Genomic DNA, 22,967 nt, shown 5'->3' on the forward strand with positions numbered 1-22,967 from the left:
CTGACATGCTAAGGGTGATAAGAGGCTGTGAGGAGCAAAACTATTTATTTTAGAATCACATTTAATAGCTCAGATTTTTAAGCACAGATTTTGCAAATCATATTTAGAAGCAGTCAGAATTTTGTGCTTATTTAATATACTCTCCATGCACACATTTCACAACAAATTGTTTTCTAATGCCAGTGAAATAAGTAGATAATGCAGAAAATATTTGATTACAGAATAAAAGTAACTTCTCTTGAAATAATTACATCATTTGTGTATTTAAAATGTAAGTACATTTTTCATTCCCATTTCTTAAATGCTGACACTGGAACTTCTTAAGATAGTAAAACCAGATACTTCTTCCTTGGCCTTGGAGTACAAACCCTTCTAACACACATTGGACTCCAGTGTTACATCAAGGTGGAATGGAGCAACAGTGTACACAGGAGAGGATGACATTGCCAGTGCTGCTTTGCAGGATCACCTACCCAAGAAACATGATGTTTTGCTTTCAATTGCCAGGCTATAGGGAATGCCATGTATATTAACCCATTAGAAGGGTTAAAATACTTGTCTCCAAGTGGGTAGGAAGTTCAAGGCTAACCAGCTAAGCCAAAGCTGATTTGATCTAGTAATAATAATCATAATTTGAATGGAAAGTTGCAATAGATGATCTTCAGAGTTCCTTTCCTTCCAACTTACATTTCCATTATTTTACTTTACAGATAGAAAACAATCTTTTGTAGCTGCCATTTCTCACTGATAGATCACTGTGAATATTGCTGGGATTTTCTCCACTATGAGAATGCTGAGACCATATTTCACAAACTTTAATGCACACATTTGAGCCTGCTCTACCAATTTGCTAAGGAAGTAACAAAACTTTAGAAAAATCTTGGTCGAGCAGAAGAGTTGTAGACAGAATTTCTTTTGAAGAAACCTTCACAAAACTGTTATAGAAATGCATGTGGAGATGAGAAGGAGCTGCAAGCAACAAATGCTAGGAAATGAGGTGAATAGGGATTGCAGTAAAGGAAACCTGGAAGATACTGCCGTCTCCTGGAGTGCTGTGAAAATCCAGGCATGATAAATGCCAAGGCTACTAACACCTAAACATTCCTATGTCTCTGCTTGCCAGGTATTGTCCCTCCTAATAATTAATATGAACACAATCCTGGAACATATAGAGGAGCAGCTTGCCAAGTTCTACTTCTATCAGTTTCAGAAGATACTGGATATTTTCAAGCCTCATCTCAAGGCATCAGTACGCTGCAGGATGGTGTTTTTTAGACTGGTTCAGAATGGTACTTAGGGACGTATCTTTTGGGACATCACCCCACAGATGCGAGTTCTTAGGTTTCTAAAAATTGAGACATGCTCAAATATTCTCCTGAACTGTGGCTGTGCCTGTGTTCTTATTCATGATCATCTCATTATTAGAAAAGTAATGTGAAGTTTCCGAAACAAGTCTTGGATGATTAAAACTCATGGAGCATTTAAAAGGCTGAGCATCTTTGTGCTTTTAAAAAGATTAAAAACTTCTCCTCTATTGTCTGGTGATATCCTCACTGTTCCTGACAACACAGTTTTGTATTTTCTGGTTAAATTTATGTTAAGTTCACATCTCACGAAGCTTCTCATAGCTGCAGCAAAATAATCCTATCCAATAGCATTACTGTGAAAAGATAACAGACATCCTACTGATAGGCAGGAACTCCCTCAAAAGTAAAGGTAAAGGCTAAAGGATTTTTTATTTTAAATGGAAAGAAAAAGCACCTTTGTGTGAAGAGTTTCTGAAATAGTTACCTGTCTTAGACACAGGCAGGTTGTCCAGCTCTGTGATACTGGCTAATAGTGAATCTGGTTGTTACTCTGCTTCTTACAGAACTGATTAATCCTCGTGTAATTCTTTAATCTGACTGCAACCAGTAGGAAATCAGACTTTTATTTAATCACTCATCCTGCACACTGTGGAATGGATCATATAATGGAAAATATTTTCCATGCAGCAGGGAGGCTTTTTTTATAATTAACATGCTCGATATGGCTGTATATACTAACAGCACTCTAAGTGATATAGTCCAGAACATTTTGCAGAAGCAAATCATGACAGACTTTAATAGCATTTATGTTAGCTTTCCTTTCACAAATATTATTGTTTTAGAAGGACTGTGGAGTAAAATTTTTCTGTTATCTTGTTAACAGTTTATCAAGCAACTTGTCAATATTAGATTTACTACATGATATGAGATTTTTGCTGGTATACGAGAGATAGACTTGGAGAAGTATGATCTCAAAAGCCTCAGAATAGATACCCCTCTGTCACCTGTAACAGATAAAATAAAGATGAGCAGATGACCAAGCAAATACTTTTTAAGAAAACTAAAAATGTTTTAATCCTTGAAACAGCATTAAAGAAAGCACATGGAGAATGTGGAGGAAGAAAATTATACAAATGAGGCAAACCTTACAGAACTAAATACATGCCCTTAAACTAGTAACTCCCAGAAATCCTTCAGAATCTTACTGAAAACATTGCAAAGTATTTTTCTAAACAAGTCTTGATGTTACAATACTCTCACTACTTTTGCATATGTTGTCATTTTTGAAAAGCCAGCAGTGAGCCTAGCAAATGTATAGCAAAACTACTTGGCAAAAATTTACTTTCTTGAGATAAACCAAACTGCATGTCAGCACCCATCCTTGAGCTACTAGGATTTACTGTGGAACTTGGCATTTAGCAAGGGAGAGACAGGGGCTCTGTGAGATGTCTCAGTGTCTGACTGTGATAGGATTTTTTTTTAAATTTATTTTTATACAGTTCAGAGGCAGAATATCATAGAATCATGGAATGATTCTGTCTGGAAGGAACCTTAAAGATCATCTAGTTCCAAACCTCCTGCCGTGGACAAGGGCACCTTCCACTAGACCAGGCTGCTCAAAGCCCCATCCAACCTGGCCTTGAACACTTCCAGGGATGGGCATCCAAGGCTTCTCTGGGCAACCTGTGCCAGTGCTTTACCACCTCCAGAGAGCAGAATTTCTTCCTGATATATAATCTAAACCTACCCTCTTTTAGCTTAAAGGCATTCACTATGTCTCAAAACGAAGTGCATTTGTAAAAAGTCAAGCTTCAGCTCTCTTTTAAGCCTCCTCAAGGTAGTGGAAGATGCCATAAAAGCTTCTCTATTCCCCAGGCTGAACAGCCCCAATTGTCCATCAGTCCTCATAGGAGAAGTGCTCCATCCCTCTGGTCACCTTCATGGCCCTCTTCAGGACACATTCAAGAAGTTCTGTGTCTTTCTCATACTCAATTTTTTACTTTTGAGTATTCTGATTGATTGTAGACTGTGATGAAATGGTTGAAACACTGACAGTGGTATGCCTTTGGTCCATGTATTTTTGTCTACTTTTTAGTCACCATAGGAATGTTTTGCCTTTGATTATCTGCTTTATTTATAACTTCTTTTAACAAAGACAGCAATACCAACATCCAAACATCCTGTCCAGGCTTTCTGAATCAAGTTCTATGGCCATTATATTATTAAAGAAAAAGAGATATGTAATTTGCAGTACATTACAGATTTATCTCATTTGTATGCAATTAAAATTGTTTGTACAACTTCTTACATAATGTAGAAAGACAAATCACATCTTAATTTTTCCAGTTATTTCACACTTCCCATATAAGTCAGCTAAGGGAGACAGACAATGACATCTTACAAACTTTTGGTTATCTTTATGCTTATTATTAATAAAACACAAAGAATCACTTACTTGGCAAATTTCATGAGGTCATTTTACATGGCAGATTATAGAAATAGAAAAATTCAAGACTGGCCAAATAAAATTCCCCTCTAATATTTAAAATTTTTCATTTAAGACAATTTTTTCTCCTTTCTTCCTCAAGGTTCAAACTTTTATCAGAATTTCTGAAAACAAAATTTAGCAACAAATTCACAATCTCTCCACATAGATAGTTGAAAATGTTTTCTCTGATTTATATCTTTTATGAAAATCCTTTTGATCTTAACAGTATTCACAAGGTTCTCAGCCATTAAAAAAAAGTCTCTGTTCAAAAATTTGTATGTGTTTGACATAGCAGGGAATCCATATTCACCCATGGAATTAATAGCAATTTGTATAAATCACTCATAATTATGTTGGACAACACTACTTGTTTTGCAATGAAGCCATCTTCCAAAGTGTCTTGACACAAATTTTGTCGACACCATTCCAGTGTCTACTGAACTTTTCCAGCTCAAACACAGAATGAGTGAACCACTCATTAGTCATAGATTGCAACAATTTGATCATATCACAGTCACTAACTGGCAAAGCTGGAAAGAAAATTGGCAGCATTTAGTAAATCCCATCTGCCCTTACTCTTTTCTCTGGCAGTTTCTGTTTTCAAGGCAGTGCTGGGTCTCCATGATGCTACTTTGGCTTTATCACACTGTGTGCTGGTTTAGGATCCAAGCTTGCAGAAAACAGCAAAGATTTCAACCCCTCTGGCTCCAGTTTTCCATTGCTTTTGTGTTCATTTCAGCATCCAGCTGGCCTGAATTTTCATCTCCCACAGTAAATACCACATAGACTACTCCTATTATTCAGGTCCATAGCTCTAATTTCTTTTTCCTAATTGTTCTGAGGAGCATTTTCATAATGGAGCAAGTTTTTAAAAAGCCTACTGATTAAAAATTATAGAAAACATGCAAGTGCCAATGAACTTCTGCCAAAACACAGTTATGCTTCATTAGATGGGTCTGGCCTGCTATGTAAAATCAAGCACAAAATTGTTACTGATTTTTTCAATTCACGTGGATATCTCAAGTTCAAGGCTTCAGGACAGTTCCATAATACAGAAATTTCCATTTTGTGGCTGACACAGAGGTAGGAGTTGGATTCTCTGGAACCACAAATGAACTGGGAGATGATGGAACACATTTCCAAGGGTTAGTAAAATTTCATATCTTACAGAATAAGTGTGGGAAAATTGTTGAGAAAAGGTCAATGCTTCACTTTACATTAAAAAGAAACACAAATTATTATTGCTATTGTCATTTTTAAGAGTATCAGAAATGCCTAAGAAAAGCAAATGTAGACTTTATCTAGAGCTAAATCTATAGAAAGAAGATTCTGCAGCTTCTTCTCACTTCTGCAACCTTTCTGTAGTGACACCCATAAGTGGGGAAAGCATAAACCTTTTTAAGGAAGGCAAAGCTACAAGTTAAAACCCCTTATTATGTTTAATCATAGCAGGTTTCCCTTGGCTTTGGCACAGTTTCAAATGTAGAATATATCCAGCAGCAATTGGACCAAATTTGGACTACAGTGGAAGTAAAACACATAAATGAAATCCTTAGCACAGCCTCAGCAGGTACCAGCTGTTTTTCTGCACAATGTGAGCCATACTCTGTGAGCAACAAAGAAGGCACCCTCTTGCTACCTCACAAGACATCTGTTTGCTTCAGTCTTCAGTGGTGGCTGGTGCCCAAGGCAGAGCACAAGAAAATGAGTAATTATGGAATAGACTGTCCACTGGGAAAATTAATCCTTTAAATCTTGCAGAATCCTTACATCTTTTTACTGGTCAGCTTGTTCCTGGAGGAACAAGAGCTGTATTCTTTCCATGTTTTAAATGAAGTCCTTGTTTTTTTTAAAAAAAGGCCTTAAAAATTCATGCTGTTGCATGAATTTTAGCATCTAGTTTATCCAAATTAATGTTCATTTCCTTTAGTAGTAACCCAAGACCATCTGCTGCAATGAAAAATTTCTAGAAGTTGACAGATATCCAAAGGCAGTTTTCCTTCATTAATTTCTGTAGATCAACAGCTGCCCTCTGTGTCAGACTTGTGTACCTTCACTCTGGGTACATGGAGCACCTCCCCTCACAAATGTGCTGGTTTATGGCCAGGGGTCAGAGGCATTACAGAAATGCTTAAGAAAATAAAACTACTTTCTCCATACAACACATTGCAATCAACTTTTCTGGAGAAGAGCTACATTCAACTACTGCAAAACTGCCTTCACTTGGCGGAAATTCAAATCAATCAGGGGAAAAAGAAGCCAGTAACAATACTGAGTTCAGAAAGCAGAGGACAGTATGTCTTGAAATGATCCAGACTTCAAAGTGTCAATGTTCTACATACACAGAACTATATGTTTGAACAGTTGGCTGTAGCATGAAATGCTTTAATATAGAGAAAGAGCAAGCTGGAAGCAGTTACAAACAGCAATTTCTCTCTGAACAATGTGGCTATTCCCATATGCTTTTCCTAATGTACAGTTTAATAAATGACAGTTACAATGGATTTGGTCAGTACCCTTGGCATGAAAAAAAGACAGCATAAACACAGACAAAACTGATCTCTGCAATACATCAGGTTTTGCAATTGCCACAAGGCCACTGGGTTTTGTCAGACGGAGTAAAGAGAATTTCAAACACCTTTATTTTTCTTGTCTGCCTAGAAAGGACGTTCTCAAGGAACACATGCCATTTCATCTCTCAAATTTCTACTATTGACCATATTAAAATAACAGATGCAAGGCAGCAAGACTAAAACCAAATTATTGTTAATAGGAAGGCAACGCGGTTTTCTCTGGACAAAATATCATGCATCTAAGGGTAAGCTATGGTACCCCAAAGTCATTATGAGCTGCACACAGGTCTCTCTAGATTTTCTTGTTGGAAGTTATCATATTAGTTACCACATTAATTATTAATTTTAATCATTGAAATAGCATTGCAAATTCAGAAAATATCTAGTTCTCTGCTTTGGCGAATAGGCATTTTTTTTTTCTCAGTGTGTAAGCATAAATAGTCCTGTAAAAGTATGATGGAGCAGGGAATCCCAGGACCCAGAAAGATTTCATATCATCATCATCATCATCATCATCATCATCATCATCACCAATGACAGAATAACTTCAAGACTGTGTAAAAGAGGGCATTTTGTATAGTGACTTCTCTAAGCTTTTCAATCTCCAAATCATAAACTGCCTGTGCTACTGTGAGGCTTTGCCCTGCACCACAAACCCTTCAAACCTTCCCCCATAACTAGGTGAGACAAAGTTCAAGCAGTACAAAGTTCAAAATGCTTTGCTTTAGGAATATCTTATGGGACCATCTGTTAGGGCTTATATTCGACCCTTCTGCCATTTCCATCTGACAAGAATTGCTGCTGGCACCATTGCTTCTCTGCTACAAAGGCACACGATAGGCACAGATTAATAATAAGGCAACATCCTGAAGTGAAAGTCTGGATCAGAAGATCCTGCGGTGAAAGTACTGTTCTCTCTGAGACAATTTTAGGCACCATCCAGTAAGTAATCACTTCAGCTGTAGTAAAAGATAGGAGGACCTTTTTTATTCTGTGTCCAGACAGGAAACCAAGAGAGTGCTCTCCACTATAATGTTAAAATCTGAAGACGAGTCAGTAACAAAGTTTCACCTCCAGAGCAGGTACAGAAACTTCATTGCTCTGTGACAGTGTAGGTTTCATGCATTTAACATTCCCTGTAAAAACAGTTTGAAGAAGCCACAGCAGGGCTTTCCCTCACTCCTTCTTTTGGCAGTTGCTTTCAAACTAAGGATCTTGCCTTTGGCCCGTGCCTGTTATGTTGCAGCTGGCTACTCCATGTCCAGCCAGCCATGAGTCCTGCTGACTCAGACCCAGGGCTTTGCCCAAAAGCTTGTATTCCTGGCTTGACTTTCTGGCCTCCTCATCACTGTGGACTTGTGCAATGATACAGACTCTTGGCTGAACTTGGGTGCCATCAACAAACTACTCTGATAATTTTGCTTTCTTTCTGTGGAACCGTGTCCTTGCTGGTGAGGTCATTTGTTCAGAGGTTTGGCTTCCAGCTCCCTGACCACTGCAGAGCAGCCCGCCTTTGGTGCTCTCTGACAGTCTACACCTGCTATCAAGAAAATGAAAACTACAGTAACATCTTGCCAAGTATATATTTAGAGCATACATATATTCATGATACAGCTTCAAAATGAAGAAAAACTATGAATGAAAAATATATTCATGTAACAGAGCGTCAAAACTTTCTTGTATCTGGAGAAACATGCAATGTGTAATCAGATTAATAAGAAGACACAAAGAGTTTTTAATTGCAGTAATTAGTAGAATTCAAAGACAAAATTCAGCCAACTAATTCTTTGTAAGGTGGCATGTCTGTAAAACTTTATATAATGAGAAATACACATAAGAATTTATTAGTGATTTATATCACAGCTAATCCAGAACCCAAGTCTCTTCCAGCATAATGATTTCCAGTTAAAGAAGAACAGATGTATTTGTTTCTGAGTTAAAATGAGGAGAAAGCAGTATAGACAATGACAGTACAACTGAGCGAGGTTTTACTGCATTTTATGAATTTTGGCCTCTAAGGGAAGAAATATGTATTTGCTTTCTTGATCTTACAGCATACTCTTTTTTGTTTATTCAAGCCTTGACCCTACAGGGCTGAGATTAGCTTTTAAGAGCTAAATAAAGCACCAGTTTAAGCAAGGACTCATTATCGGTTTTAAGCTTAAAATTTCCATTTATATTGCAGGTAGAAACCCTTCATAATGTTCAGTGATTATCCAAAACTAGAATGCTACTTTCTGTGACATGCATATAGCAGGAATAACACAGAATAAGAACAATAAGTCTCAGCTTAGCTCACATAGTCACTGATATTTTAGGACTCTGGCCCATTTAGGACAGTCTTCTGGGTCTGACATTTTTTTAAAATTTGAGGCAAGCCTATCAGATAGAATAGGATAGTTTAAAATTACTAACTCCAGGTAACAAATTAGGTCCTTGAGTTAGACAGAGGGGAAATTCTCCTCCATACTCTTTCATATTGCAAAAATCAAAATATATGTAAACAGGACATCAAAAAAATTCAATTGGTCCTATGTACTATATTGGTCTTGCTAGTCATATAGTTAATACGACAGCTTTTCATTTTCTGTCCTGAGACACGTGCCCATGCTCAGGTCTGAGAAGTATTGGTTTGAGAAGTATTTCTTGAAATCAGAGACTTTTTATACTGAGAGTTTATCTAGTGCATTAGTAGAAGGACAATAACTCAGGAGCAAATGCCATCACAGTCACAACAGTAACAGGTTTGCTTGAGTTAATGCAGAGGTACAGTCTGCCACTGTCCCAAACAGCTGAAGTTTGTGACTAAAGTCACTGTGACGGGATCCTTCTGATACTGAGTGCAAACAGCTGCAGAGAAGGATGGACCACAGAGTTTGTGGTCAGTGTATCCTGCCTGACCATGAGTCCCTGAAAGGTCAGAGAGCAAGAAGGCACATAAATTTCAAAAATCTTTCATGTCTACTCTCTTGGAAAGGGAGGAAAAGAGCATTGTTTAAAGAGCCTCATGGTCAGCAGAACCATGAGGAAAGATGAGAAATCATAAGGTTACAGTAACATATTCCTGTGTTCTGCTCCAAGATTATTTTCCCAAAGGCATTCTACAGAATTTCATAACAAAACAAAATAAGAAACAGAAGTGGAAATTAAAAGGGAGGAGAAAGAGGCAAATGGAGAAATAAAAATGGAGAAAGGGAAAAAGGAAAGGGAAAAGAGAAAAGGGGAAAGGAGAAAAAGGAAAAAGCAAAAAATGGATAATGAAAAGGGTGTATCCTTTGACCTATCTTTAGACAAGCATATAAAGTGGAAAAGGGTAATTTGATTCCATATGGTTGTAGGGTATAAGTATAACAGTGTATCAGGACTCTGATTATTCTAACAAGGCTCACAAACAGCAAGGGATTAAGACAGCCAAGCACAATCCAGGTCATTCAGAATTAACTATATTCGCTTTCTTCATCTTTGACTGCCCTTTTCTGTGATCACATCACTGAGAATGAGGCTCAGAAATAAATTAATTATGAAAAACCCAATTTTAAGTTTCCTTTTTAAAAATCACAGGTAAAACTAGTTTGCAAGAGCCTTGCAAAAGTCATCTAATCCAATGTGTTGCTTAATGCAGGGCTATCCTGAAGAATAATGTTGTCAAGAGCTCTATCTAGTCAAGTTTAAAAAGCTTGTAAGAATGGAGATTCCACAAACCCTCTCACCAACTTCTTCCAGGACTTAACTGCTGCCATGGCGAAGATTTTTTTTCCCTACTTGCTCAATCAAAATTTCCTTTTTTGCATCTTTTGGCTGCTACTAATTCTTTTGCTCTGTTTTATTCTCTAAAAAGAGTCTGCCTCTGTTGTTTCTACCACCATTCAAACAGAGATGATGAGGACCATGTCATCACCTTGCCCAAGAGTGGAAACTTCTTGAGGTACAAGGTAGCTGAAGTTGTTAAGAAAGACACTTAGGATTTACAAGTCAACAATAATAGAATATTGAATAGGAGCAGCTGACAAAATGGGGATATACCAATGAAGTGAGAGAGAGAGCCTGTCAGAAATAAGTGCTGTACACTGCAGGCTATTCTAGATGCTTAACAAAAAAGCTTCATCTTCAGATGAATAATGCCCGAAGTTTCTAAACTGCAGCGAGACAGGCTCAGTTTGGGACACCCACAGATAATGTGAATATGACCCTCAAACTTTAGGCTTTCCCTACACCTTATGAGATGTATTTTAAGTAAACTGGCCACTGAGAACTCTTTGTTTCATGTCCATTACAGAGGTAGAGAACCATCTGAAGCCTGTCAAACTGATCCACTTCCACTTCAGGATAGATAAAGGTGTTATGACCAAGTTCCTCTCTGATCCTTGTGCAGATGCAAGACAATGAGGAGACAAGTGCTGAGTGCCTCCCTGCCTCTTCTGATTTCGAAATGCGAAGTTTGCTCCTTCTACATACTGTGAATCAAAAATGGAAAGGCTGAAAGAAGTTGGAGGCACTCAGTGTTTCCTCCTCAGTGAGGAAATTAACACCACCTGTCAACCATTTTGATGATGGTGTCATTCTAACAGACTGTTCCACATGAATTTTCCTTCATGATTTCAGTCTGCATTGCTTTTGTTACACTGATGTAGGTTTAGAAATTCATCCATGAAGAAAACACAGAAGAGCTAAGTATTCAGACACAGGAAAAGCTTTTGTTCATATCAGATAAACATATCACACACAGATAACAGGGATAGTTAATATTTCCAAAATACTTCAGTGTATGTCTACGGTACTGTAATTACACACAAACAGAGGACAAGACGAGGTATTAATGTAGATAGTCTTGCTTTCCCCATAGTTGTTTCAGGCATTTGTACCAGATCATGTATTTACTATTGTTTGGTGGACTGTATAGGAGCTAAATGAGACAGCAGCTTCTTTTGACTGCTCTTAATGGAAATTCTGCAATGTGTCTGGAAACAATATGTCTTGGAATAGGACACTTAAAATATGAGTATCTTCAGTGTATCAGAGGGCTTGTAAGCAAGTATTCATTTAACACTCATACTATAAATACTTGGGAGTCTGTGTTAACTCCTAGTTGGAGCAGCAGTTTTAACCGCACTTCCTTTTTTTAATGAAAACTTCTTTGTTGAACAAATCAAAGCTCATGTGGGCAAAGCAGTAACAGAGGCACAATTCCATCCTGTCTTTTGGAAATCTGTAAGAGAAGTATAAAAAAGGAGCTACAATACTCAGGTCACCAGTGGTTTGTTTATTTTTCCCCTGAGAAAGCATTCTTGAAATTTTACGAATGTTTACACTTGCACTAAACACCACCCCCACTCCCCAGCTCATCATATCTCTGGACCAGGATATTGCCATGTGGTACTAATTTCTCAGATCTGCATCTTGTGATAGATTTAAGTTTCACTTTAGGTGCATCAGAAAAAAAAAAAGCATACACCCCCAAAACCCCCTGAACACCCAACATACAAAAAACCAACAATAGATGTAGAATCAAAGCCTTGATTATAATATAAGGACACCTTAAGCAGTACTTTGAGTTCAGTCAAGTATTGTTTGGTAGAAACAAACGGAGCTATACACTAATATGACATTATAGAACTGAAAAGTAAAACTATTTTAGGTAAGTATTTTTACATTAATACTATTTCACTAAAATAGCTAATAGGTTATTTTGATCAAGAGCCAGATCTTTTCAGCTGAGACAACTTTCAAAACTAGTATGTGTTTTATACCTTTCCTGTAATTGCATGTGAAAGAAACTAAAGACAGAAACTAAAAAAAAATCAAACCATGTGGGTTAAACCACATTTATGGCTAGCCTGAACAGGATGAAATGTTTGCTTGTTTTTTGCTGTGGAAAGCATGAGAGGGTTCAAGTAATGTATACCCACACCCACAAGCGCCACAAAGCGGCAGCACTACTGCGGAGCATTCATTACAGATGAGCGGTTCCGCCTTACTAAGTCAAGAGCTGTGCTGGTTTGGCAGAGCGTTGAAACAGATGGAACTGGAACAGCCTTTGGAAAGTTGAAGACTAAGAAAAGCTAAGACCTTGGCCCTCTGAGAATAAAAAAGCATCACATTCACACAAGTGATGCAGTGTATTAAGTTGGTCCATAGCTAACCAAAGCAGAATGGCAGAAGTAAAAATCCTTACTGTGGGGAGACACTGCTCCCTCACACCTCCCTCTGTGAGGTAGCCAAAGCCCTGGCAAGAAGGATTCCTGATCAATGGATATTTCGGTGTTAAGAATTCCAAAAATGAGAGGATTCCTAGAAAAGCCTTAGCTTTTGCATTATTTTCCCCATAGTTTGCTTTGTAGATCACTATATACACATTAATGCCTAATAATTACTCAAGTTACCAGCACATTTGTTTTAATTATCCACAACAACTTTTTTACACCTGAAGATTTACCTTCTCATGCAACATAACAGTTCTGAGACAGACATCTTCTGTGGGACAAAAAGAAACACAGGGACAAGCAGCAACAACTCTAAATTAATATATTTCTAGAAATGTTGTACCTGCAGCATGTGCTTGACAGCTGTTAGTTATCAAATTAAGACATCAAACATACAATGATACAGTGTATATGCATAATGGTGGGGAAAAAAGATACATAGATACAAGATCTGATCTTGATACATACTGTCATCTGGTTCCATTTCTTTGGTACGATCAAGGAGGACAAAATAATAAATTTAGAAAAGCTCTACAGTTCTTTTCCAGCCCCAAACAGATCCACTTTTTCTAGTTGCCTGTTTTTTCCCATGGGATGGCTCACAGCTCAAGCGCTGTGGTTCAAATTTATTTTATTGATTCCTTGTTAAGTGGTTCATTCTGCTGTACCGCCATGTTCTCCCTGTGTTGGTTTACCCCCGGTTTTACCCTCCCTTAAAGCTGTCCCTCATGCCATTCCGCGCCCCTTGTTCCATCTCTTTCCCTGCCTGTCAAAGCAACCCAGCCCCTTTTGTTCCCTAACCTTCCCTGCCACTTAAACCTGCAACATCCCTTTGGAATTCCCCTACTCCTGGAAGCCCCATTGGCCCATGTGACCCATCCTCTCCATCCTCCTACCCCAATTGGCCCCAGACACTCGATATAATCCCCTCATTCTGCCCCTGAGGATTCCCTATTGGTTAGCTGTTTGTATCCACCTCCTGACTTGCATGTGAACTAAGCCCCTTGCACAGGCGTGACCAAGGCTCTTTGTTTCTGATCACTTTACATGGAATGAGTCCTTTCTTGTGGAACCTCAAGATGGAGAGCCTTCTCCTTTCTCCTCTGCCTGGTCCTTTGGCTTGTGTCTGGCATCTTAGAGCAAGTGTTTCTAAAGGTTCTGCCTCTGGTAAATCCCCACACCGAGGCAGTTCCCCACTCCTGGCATTGAGCTGGAGTTCCAGGAGCCAGCCCGGGCTCCAAGAGCCAGGGTACTCAAGTTGTAACATTTTTGAAGGGATTGCTCTTGATTTCAGGACTGGGTTCTACCTGAGATGCTCAGGGTTCAGTCTATCACATCATCCATGTTGTGAATGAAGATGTTAAGGAGTGTTGGGCTCAGAATGCACCACAGAGTAGTACACTGATGGAGAGGACACTGGCACCCAGTAACTGTACTTCATACCACTGGTTACACCCCTTCAAGCACATGTAGTTCAGGCTGTTGTCAACTGCTCGCTCATCTCGTCCTTACTTCAAGAGTTTATTTCCATGGAAGTTACAGGAGACAGTGCTGAAAGTCTTACTCAAGACCACAAATATCAGCTGTCTTTTCCTCACACACTGAGCTGGTCATTTAATTACTTAAGGCTATGAGATTTTTGGGCAAGATTTTCCCCTTCCCACTTTTGTACTGACCATTCCTAATCACCTTGTTCTTACTAAAATGTCCCCCACAATTATGTGCTCCCACACCTTCCCAGGAACCGGGGTCAGCTGCTCAGCCTGCAGATCCCCAGGTCCTGCTCTTTGCTCTTGAAAACAGGAGTGACACTGGATTTCTTTCCATTCACAGGATCTTCTGATCAGCACAATCTTTCAAAGATTGTATTTCAAAGTTCTATCTCAGTGGTATCAGCTAGTTTGATGAGCCCTCATGGATGTGTCTCATGAAGTGCTGTAAACTTTTTTTTTGCTGGTATACCTGTAAAAGCCTTTCTTGTTGCTTTCCTCTTCCCTTGCTAAATTTAATCCCAACTGGGTTTTGACTTTCCTGAGCTCATTCCCATGCTCTCAGACAGTGTCTCTATAATTTTCCCATGCTACCTGACCCTGTTTGCAACTTCATATGTTTCATTTTGCTGTTTGACTGTACTTACATTAAATATCACCAGAGATGAATCAGAGCTTGGATGTCACACAGGTTTATGTTCTGAAACTGTTTTTCAGCAAACTCCAGTTACAGGCTATTCATAATATCCCCTGCTTATAGGAAATTTTCAAGCATGTCTTGGAGCACTATTCTTTTCTCTCAAGAGTCATCAACTTACTCTTTAGCAGGCAGCACAGAATTTAAAATTATTTCTAGGTGGGTTCTGTTCTCCTTGAGTTAGGTTATGTTTATCACTTGTAAGAAGGGCAGTGATTATAAAATGCAATGAGTAATGATAGATGTTATAATGCCGCCTTGGTCACCAACCACCAAAAAAGTACAGAGAAAACCAAAAGCTATATTCAGCTTTCCAAAGAAGCAGAGCCAGACATTATGACTATGTCTGGAACTCTCATTTCACAGTTCAGAGGAAGATATGTCACAAATAGGACTGGAAGTTAATGCTACCTGAGCAGTTCTAAGTTACTGCAAGTCTTCACAGCAAGAAGTGGATTCAGAAGCAGCAGAGGAGGTAGATCCAATGTTATAAGATCCAAGAGGTTCTCAAATATAGAATGAACTGGCTAAAGCACTTACTTGTTAATATTTTGTCTTCTGTACTAAAGGTAAAGTGAAAGACTATGAGTGATGGGGCAGTTCATATTCAAATCTCATTGCTGAATCACCAGTACCAGATTTAGGCTTCCAGCAATTGAATGTTTGGAATGAAACACATTTGAGTGGCTGCAGAAAACCCTGGTTCTTCTCAGAGCCCTTCAGGAAAAATTGGTACAGACTCCAGTTCTCCTCATACTGGGCTGTAAGGAAGCTACAAATTATTTAAAACACTCCAATTCTTTTTCAGGATACATTCTTCAGTTGTTTTTTCCAAGGTTTTCTGACCAGTATCCTGAATAATACATCTGTCATTTCATGCTGCTCATATGCAAATACATTAAAACTGAGGTTTGCTAATTTTACTCATTCTTTGGGAGAATTCTACCTGTATTTGACTCTCTGCAACATTTATGAATTTTTAGGTTTGGGAGCAGGAGCTGCTAGAGATGGGAAGGTTTCATGAAGAGAATTAACCACAGTCTAAATTGCTGTTTGATTTTGTTGTTTTATGAACCTGCTGTAATCGTGTGGATTGGCCAAATGGCAAAAGATTGTTTGAGGACTTAAAATTAATGATGATAAATAGACATACTCTCTTAAATAGTTACCATTAATGACAGCCTAAATAAAGCAATCAGAATTCACTGAACTGTAAAATTTACTGTCTTTCTAGGCAAGGCACTCTTGCATAAATTGGCAAAGGTACTGCATGAATTTGGTTAAATGTGAGACACCACTACAAGAAAAACCTGATCCATAGCTAACACAGCAAAGGCAAGGGGAAGAAATCACAACCAAAGGGGCAGACATCCTCCAAAACAAGCATTTGATCTCATAATTAACATGTTCTTTGGAGTAAGAAATATGTTCTTTGGAACCCTTTGAATATACCAAACATAAGTAATACAGTCAAATCTTTCCTCCTGATGCTCATTTATTGAAATGATCCTTCAAATCTAAATGCAAGTGGCAAATGCAAACACAAATGTGATTTTGAGTTCAATTCAAGATCATGGAAACAACTGCTTACTCCAGACTTCTAGTGTGCCCAAGGGCGCCTTCAGAGAGGAAATGAAGACTGTCATTATAACACTATATCCACCCCAGCTGGTTTCCTCTTCTGAGGCCTCAAAAAAAAAGCTAAAAAATGTCTTCTGTTGCCTGGTAGAGTTGCTTAGGAAGCATGCAGTTTATAGTCCAAGAGAATTAACATGTAGATAGCGTTGCATAGAAAAGGAATCCATTTAGAAAAGTGACAGAATGGAACAAATTTTCTAAATCAGGTTTGTTCTACTGGTGTTATTAGTCTCTTCAGCTACTGAAAGAGATGACTCCATCTGAAACAAAGTGATTTTCTATTGTAAATTACTGTGTTTTGCATGGAAAGGCTTTTTATCAACTATGAAATCAGGCTCAGCTCCACATTGAAAACATGCACAACAGCTGGTAACAGCTTGAAGACGTGCCTGAAGGATCACAGTGGCTCATTCAATTTAGACTTAATTGCAGTTTGATGATGTCCAAATGCTCATTCTGGTACAAGAGGATTGCAGTGCCATCTGAGTTCTCTTTAAGGAGGACTGTGCTTTATTATCGCTGTAATTGTGTCCTGTCTTTGGAAAGAATGGACTGAGCCATCCCCATGACACATGTGATTGCACACATTTGACGCTCAGAGCACGTACAGTAATTACTTGGTAGAAACAAGATTTTGGATGCATAGACAAGTTTGTTTACACTCATAATGTCAGTTTGCTGTGAAGAGAAGTTCCGGTTCTCTGCTTGTAAGAATCACACCAGCTGATCATCAGCCAATGAAAGTCAATAATTCACAATTCCTCCATTAAACTCAGCAGGTCAGGAGTGCAAAGTTTATGTCAACAGCCTAATGACAGCCTTTCTGTGTACAGAGGGCCAATGAAAGAGACAAATATTTACTTTATGTAAACTATAGCTAAGCATGTTACTTAGGCCAAGAAAGAGCTGTTCAGCTTGGCTAATAATAAATCCCAGATGTCAATGAGAAATTTGTAAAGCTTCTTTTAGAGCTCATAAACATAACATAAACTGCAGAGCCACACACATTTAAACATTTTAAAAACATTTTTTTAAAATGCAGGCACTGATTCGACTGTAAAGAACTGAAAAACACTGATAAATATCTAGATAGCCTAGAAAAAGAAATGTCACTTCTGCAAGAAGCTAGAGCAAGTCATAGGTAGGAGTCTATCACTCAAACTTCAGCAAGGCTAGCATTGAGATTTTCTAACTTTATGTCTGTCCACAGTTTGGGTGCCAGCAAGTTTAAGGCTTTGCTCTGAGTACCTTCAGTTCACTAACCAAAATTATTTTGTTTTTGAAGAAGCAAAACATGTTAAAAGCAGCCAGGGTAATTAGTGTAAATCAAGATACATTATCAGGCATCATTAAGGGCCAAGTAGATGCACTGCAAGACAGTACCAGATGAATAAGACAGACCACACTTTTATGAACAGATAGATACATGCTTAGTTGTCAATTGAACAAAAGAGAAGTGATGAAGTAATTAATTAAGGTACAAACATATCTTCAGTCCTCCTGCACAGACCCAAGAAGAATAGGGCACTGTATTTGCAAAATTTTTGCGAACACAAGAGAAAAACTGCAAAAGGTCCCCATGGTTCAAATAACACAACATATGGGTGAAGAGGAAGAAAGCATTTTATTCTTTACCTATTTGCACATGTGCAGTGCTAGCTGCAATGAAATGGACTGAAAACTTTCAGCAGAGATAGTAAAATTCGTCATTCTAACTCAGAGAAACTGCTGATATGTCAGAACTCCTGTTCAGTTTCACCCTGAAGCAAGGTGACATTATTTCTTTGAAGTTCTGTTGAAGTAATAATCAAATCCCATCAATTTGCAGACTGTGCAACTGAATTTTAAAGTTTTGAACTAAATATTTCAAAATTTTAAATATTTGGTTTACAACTAGTAGTTCATTGCTTCAAATATAAGTTTTTAGATACTTTCTTTTTTTTTTTTTTTATTTGCTGTTTTATTTTACCATGGAAGCAGTAGCCAGAAATTCCAGGACTTGGAAATGAAAGCAACACTTCTGCTAAAAGACCCAACATCTCATAAGTTTACTAAAGAGTTAAAATAGAGCCCAGAAGTTCTCAAACAATTTCAGAGACTGAAGAGAAACAAGACTTGGTCAAAACATTGTTCCTGATAGGAAATCTTTTTTAAAAATTAAAATTTTCTAGTCTTTCTAGTATCACTCACAAAGTCATAAAAGAGCTCAAGCCCTCTGCTGGACATCTGCTGAGGCTTTTACTTGATGCAGCACCCTCAGCCCTAGTCCACAATTCAGTGCTCCCCTGGGGAAGACAAGAGGACAAAGATGGTGAAGGAAAAGATGGCAAATATTTCTAAAATCTGAGGGTCACTGTATTGTTTTCAGGTTTGTAAAAAATAAGTTACCCCTTCCCCATCCCTCAGTGAATAGTTCAATCCCTGAATAATTGTCTTGCCATTATTTAACCAACTGAAGAACATCTGAAGGTATTTTTTCCTTTTTGCATGTAGCCAGCACAATGGTACAACAGAAGGCACCTGTGCTGTTGCTCTAAACTGCACTTATTCATTCACAGTTTCTCTTTCATTCAAATGAATTTAGAGATACCCATCTGTGCTATGGGTAGATGGAGTAGAGTGAGGCTCAGAAAAGCAGTACAGCATTATTCACAGGGCTGGAGAATCCTGGAAAGCAGTAACCTAGAAGGAGACAGTGGATAAAGGACACTGGATAAAGCATACATTTAGCAGCAAAAGGCTGAATACCAGAGAGCCAATTCATCGCTCTGTGTCTCCAAGCATTTTCATCTTAAATACACAGTTTATTTCTGTGCACTTTACTGCTAAAAGGAACTGTGAGAAAGGAAAATGAGGTTATTTCTCCAGAAGCTAGACTGAAACATTTAAAGTATGAAATTTTTTTCTTCAGTTACAGGTAGGATTTCTATTAGTCATGTATTTGCAGCACCAGAAGGAAAGGAATATTATTCCTGTCTCTAGCATTCAACACCTGATTTCAGAAGATGAATTATTTTAAATCAAACATTAGGAAAAGGTGCTGTGTAATGAAAAGCATGAGACCTCCGTCATATCAAGCACTTAAAAATCAGATGTGAATATATTTAGTAAACATTTGGGAACAGAAACTTCTGTATTAACAGAAAAATGAGTAGGGAATATAAGGCCAAGACAATCATGATGAAACATATTCCCAGAGCAGTGTCTAAGTCTCCAGCAATCTTAGGACACTTCCATAACCTCACTTGATCTTCATTCATGGTAAGGTTAGGAGTCCTTCCAGCAGCAGTAAAATTCTGCACTGGAAGAAACTGTCCAGAAACAATAGTGATTATCTTTCCTACTTCTGACATCTGATCTGACTTTCACAGGTGGGAGATTTAAAAAAAAACAAACAGATCTTCAAGTAATGGAAAGCATAGATCCACAAAAAGAAGTTGTGTGTCAAACAAATATTTGCAGGTTTTGTCCCTTTACTTGCTGCTCTAATGATCCTCTGATTATTTACTTATGTGTGCCAAAATTTGGTTCTCTCCTGTCCAGACCTCTCTCATGCACTCTTATTCATCAGCTCAAGAAAAACATTTTTACCTGATGCAACAGATCTGCCTCCAGTGGATAAACAATATATCAGTCACCATTTAAATATACAGTTCTTAATTCTAAGAGCTGGTTTCTGTTTGTTTCCTTAATTAATTACATGTACAACATTACATATTTCTCATCTGTACCTCTAGCATTTTTTAGTGATAACTAATCTGTGACTTTTTCTCCTACTGAAAAAATTACCTGGGGCTTTGGCTTTTAGATGCCAAAGTGTCAGTGATCTATGACAGTGTCAATTAAGAGGGAAAAACCATTGAGTAACATTAAAGTCTTCATGTGTGGTATCTACTTCCCATCAATACTTTCTAATGCTCCTATCACACAGTTATCTAGAGGTCATTTACATAACAAATGCCAACTAGTTTTGCAAGAGAGTTCAAAAAGCTTTTTGGTGTAAATATCACCACTCCTAATGGCAAAGTAATATGTGAAAGTTTTTTCTCAAAATTACATGTAAACTTTTAAACCAGTGTTCTCTCTCACTAGTTAAATGTAAGGCTGTGCCTTCCAGAGATGCTGAGGAATTTGGCTGTGTTACAAGAACGTATGATCTGAAATGACAAAAAGACTTTTCACTGAAAGTCCATGAAGACTGGACTGGTAAAATGAAACATTTAACTCAAGAGATTAGAAAATCTCAATTTGCTCAGACTTTTACCAGGAGAAATTTCTATGCACTTGAAGGAGCATCACTCACACCATGCCTGGCACATTCCTGATGTGCCCACAGTGACACATCTGTCTATCCTAATTGTAAAAACATGCAGTATTCTGAATTCCTTACAGTACTTTCTGTTAATGATTACACTCTGAAGATATATTGTGAAAGCTGTCATGATAGGCTGCCTTAGAGCTGGAGAACCAATGTATTTATTTACCCTCATCCAGAATGAATGGGAATTTAAGCTCCTAACTCACAGCAGCTTTCCTATATGAAATGATAAAGCAGTAAGCAGCAGATAAAATGAAGATCTGAAATGGCAGAGTCTCTTTCCATATTAGGAAAGCAAATCTTAAAATCCACACTTACTCTCAAATGATAAACATGATTTGGAGAAGCCTTACCTTCTATGATCTGAGCTGCTGCACCCGCATGGATTGACAAGCCAAAGAGCAGTAGCGACAAGTCCCAGGTCCACCAGGCGTGCCTGGAGCAGGTGTGCCAACAAAAAAAAGGGGGGTGGGGGAAGAATGAGACCAAAGAGTGTAACACAGAAACACATGGGGGGAAAAAAAGAAAAAGTAAAATTTAGAAGCAAGAGTTCTTACCATGAGAGCATTTTCTGAAAGTCAGTGGAAAGAACTTAAGTGAGAAAAAAGTGCAGTGCACATGAGTTTTATGCTTATGAAAATAAGAAGTTAATAAAAACTGGAGCCTGCTGTTTCGCCTCCAGCGTTCAGACACAAGTGGAACAAAGGCAGCACTCAGGCTCTCTGTGTGACTCACTGCAATTCACTGCTCCAGCTCTGAAATCTGACTCCGTGTAGACTTTCCTGTCAGACCACTGCCGAAAACTTCCTACTGTATTTATGGATGGACACCCCTTACTGCTGTACACCATCCCAGCCCTGTCATTACCCAGCCCTGTCTTTAACTGCTGTGTGCCCTGACAGGCAGCAGCACAGCGTCTCCAGCTTCCCCTCCCGCCTGCTCACAACCTCCACTTACTGAATAAAATACGACCTCCAACATCCTTCCATCCAGCGTTACACAGGCAGTGATACAAATTCCTACATGGAATGGACATTTCTCCTGCCATTTTAGCCAAATTTATCAGAAGAAAGTTTGAAGGTAGGAGCAGGACAGAGCAGCAGTTAAATGGCAAGCAGCGCCTGGGATTCACACCTGCACTGTCTTACAGATTTTGTCACCTACAGAGACATTTTGAAGTACACCCTGACAAGCTCTGTAAGTTTAATCCTCATATTTACAGAGATTTACACCCTGCATGTAGTTTGAGAGTGTGTCCCTACCTCAGCAGCTGCACATACGTCTCTTGTAGAGATCCTGTAGCTGAGCATTTCTAATAGTTTCCATTAAAAGTGTTACTTCACTCCTCCCTCCTAATTCAACGAAAAGCATTTTTTTCCACTTGTAGTTCTACAAAGCTAGCAATTGCCCAAGGAAGAAATTCTGGAAGGATATGCTTGAAAATAATCTGACAATTTTTAAGTCATCAGATGTTTAACAAAGGCTGCAATTGTCACTTTTTGAGTGGGGCAGGAGAGAGCTTGGAAAGTTCTGTATATGGAAAGAGACCAGTTGGGCTTTTGGTAGATCTAGGCTGAAAAGTGTGAAGATCACCTTAGGAGAATCAAAACTAAAAATGGATTTACCTAGGATGGGAAGTGGAAGACAGATAGGAGCAAAGTTTTTTGCAGTAATGGAAGAACAATCCCAATCGATAAACAAAATTAAGAAAAATTTCATTTTACTCTGAATAAAATGTTTGAGTTAGGAGGTGGTGGTATTTAGTTGGCAGTTTTGGGGGAGGTTTGTTTCTCGGTTATTGTAGTGGCTTTTGTTGTTGCTGTTGTTGGAGTTTTTTGATTGCTAGTTTGTTTATTTACATTTTGTTAAATAGGAAATACAGGGGTTAGAGCTTAAAAATCTAGAATATTTATTCTACTCCAGACTCCTCTTTTTGGTTGGAAACCACAACAGGTCAGGTCTCTCCAGCTATAATTTATCTAAGCTGCAGACCAGTATTATTTGCTATCTAGCTTCTCCATAATAGGAAGGAATGAAGAGATCAAATTATCTTTAATCAAGTGTCTTAATATAAACACACACAGTTTTATCTTCTTCGGAGGACCAAAAAACCCCTGTTTTCAGGCCCATAGTACTGTATCAGGGCTGAAAAAACGTTTCATCATTCACCTTTTCTTCTTGAGGCTGTCATCATTTTGCTTTCTTTCTCCATGAAATTTTTCCCTTGTTGCCACCAGCCAGACGGCTTACAGGAAC

At 38.3% G+C, this 22,967-nt stretch overlaps 1 protein-coding gene across 1 annotated transcript in view; it reads right to left on the reverse strand.

Moving 5' to 3' along the window:
* Positions 1-21,279, reverse strand: part of LOC128942244 (collagen alpha-1(XV) chain-like) — a 114,341-nt gene extending 93,062 nt beyond the window's left edge. The window contains exons 1-2 of the mRNA XM_054284560.1: positions 21,269-21,279; positions 21,065-21,147 (exon numbers count right to left, since the gene is read on the reverse strand). Coding sequence (XP_054140535.1) covers positions 21,065-21,147; positions 21,269-21,279 — 94 coding nt within the window. The remainder of the gene's footprint in view (positions 1-21,064; positions 21,148-21,268) is intronic.
* Positions 21,280-22,967: the final 1,688 nt, after the last annotated feature.

This window comes from Melozone crissalis, unplaced genomic scaffold (genome assembly GCF_028551555.1).
Source record: "Melozone crissalis strain CALT ecotype California unplaced genomic scaffold, PUWL_Pcris_2 ptg000042l_1, whole genome shotgun sequence".
In the NCBI taxonomy this organism is placed as follows: domain Eukaryota; kingdom Metazoa; phylum Chordata; class Aves; order Passeriformes; family Passerellidae; genus Melozone; species Melozone crissalis.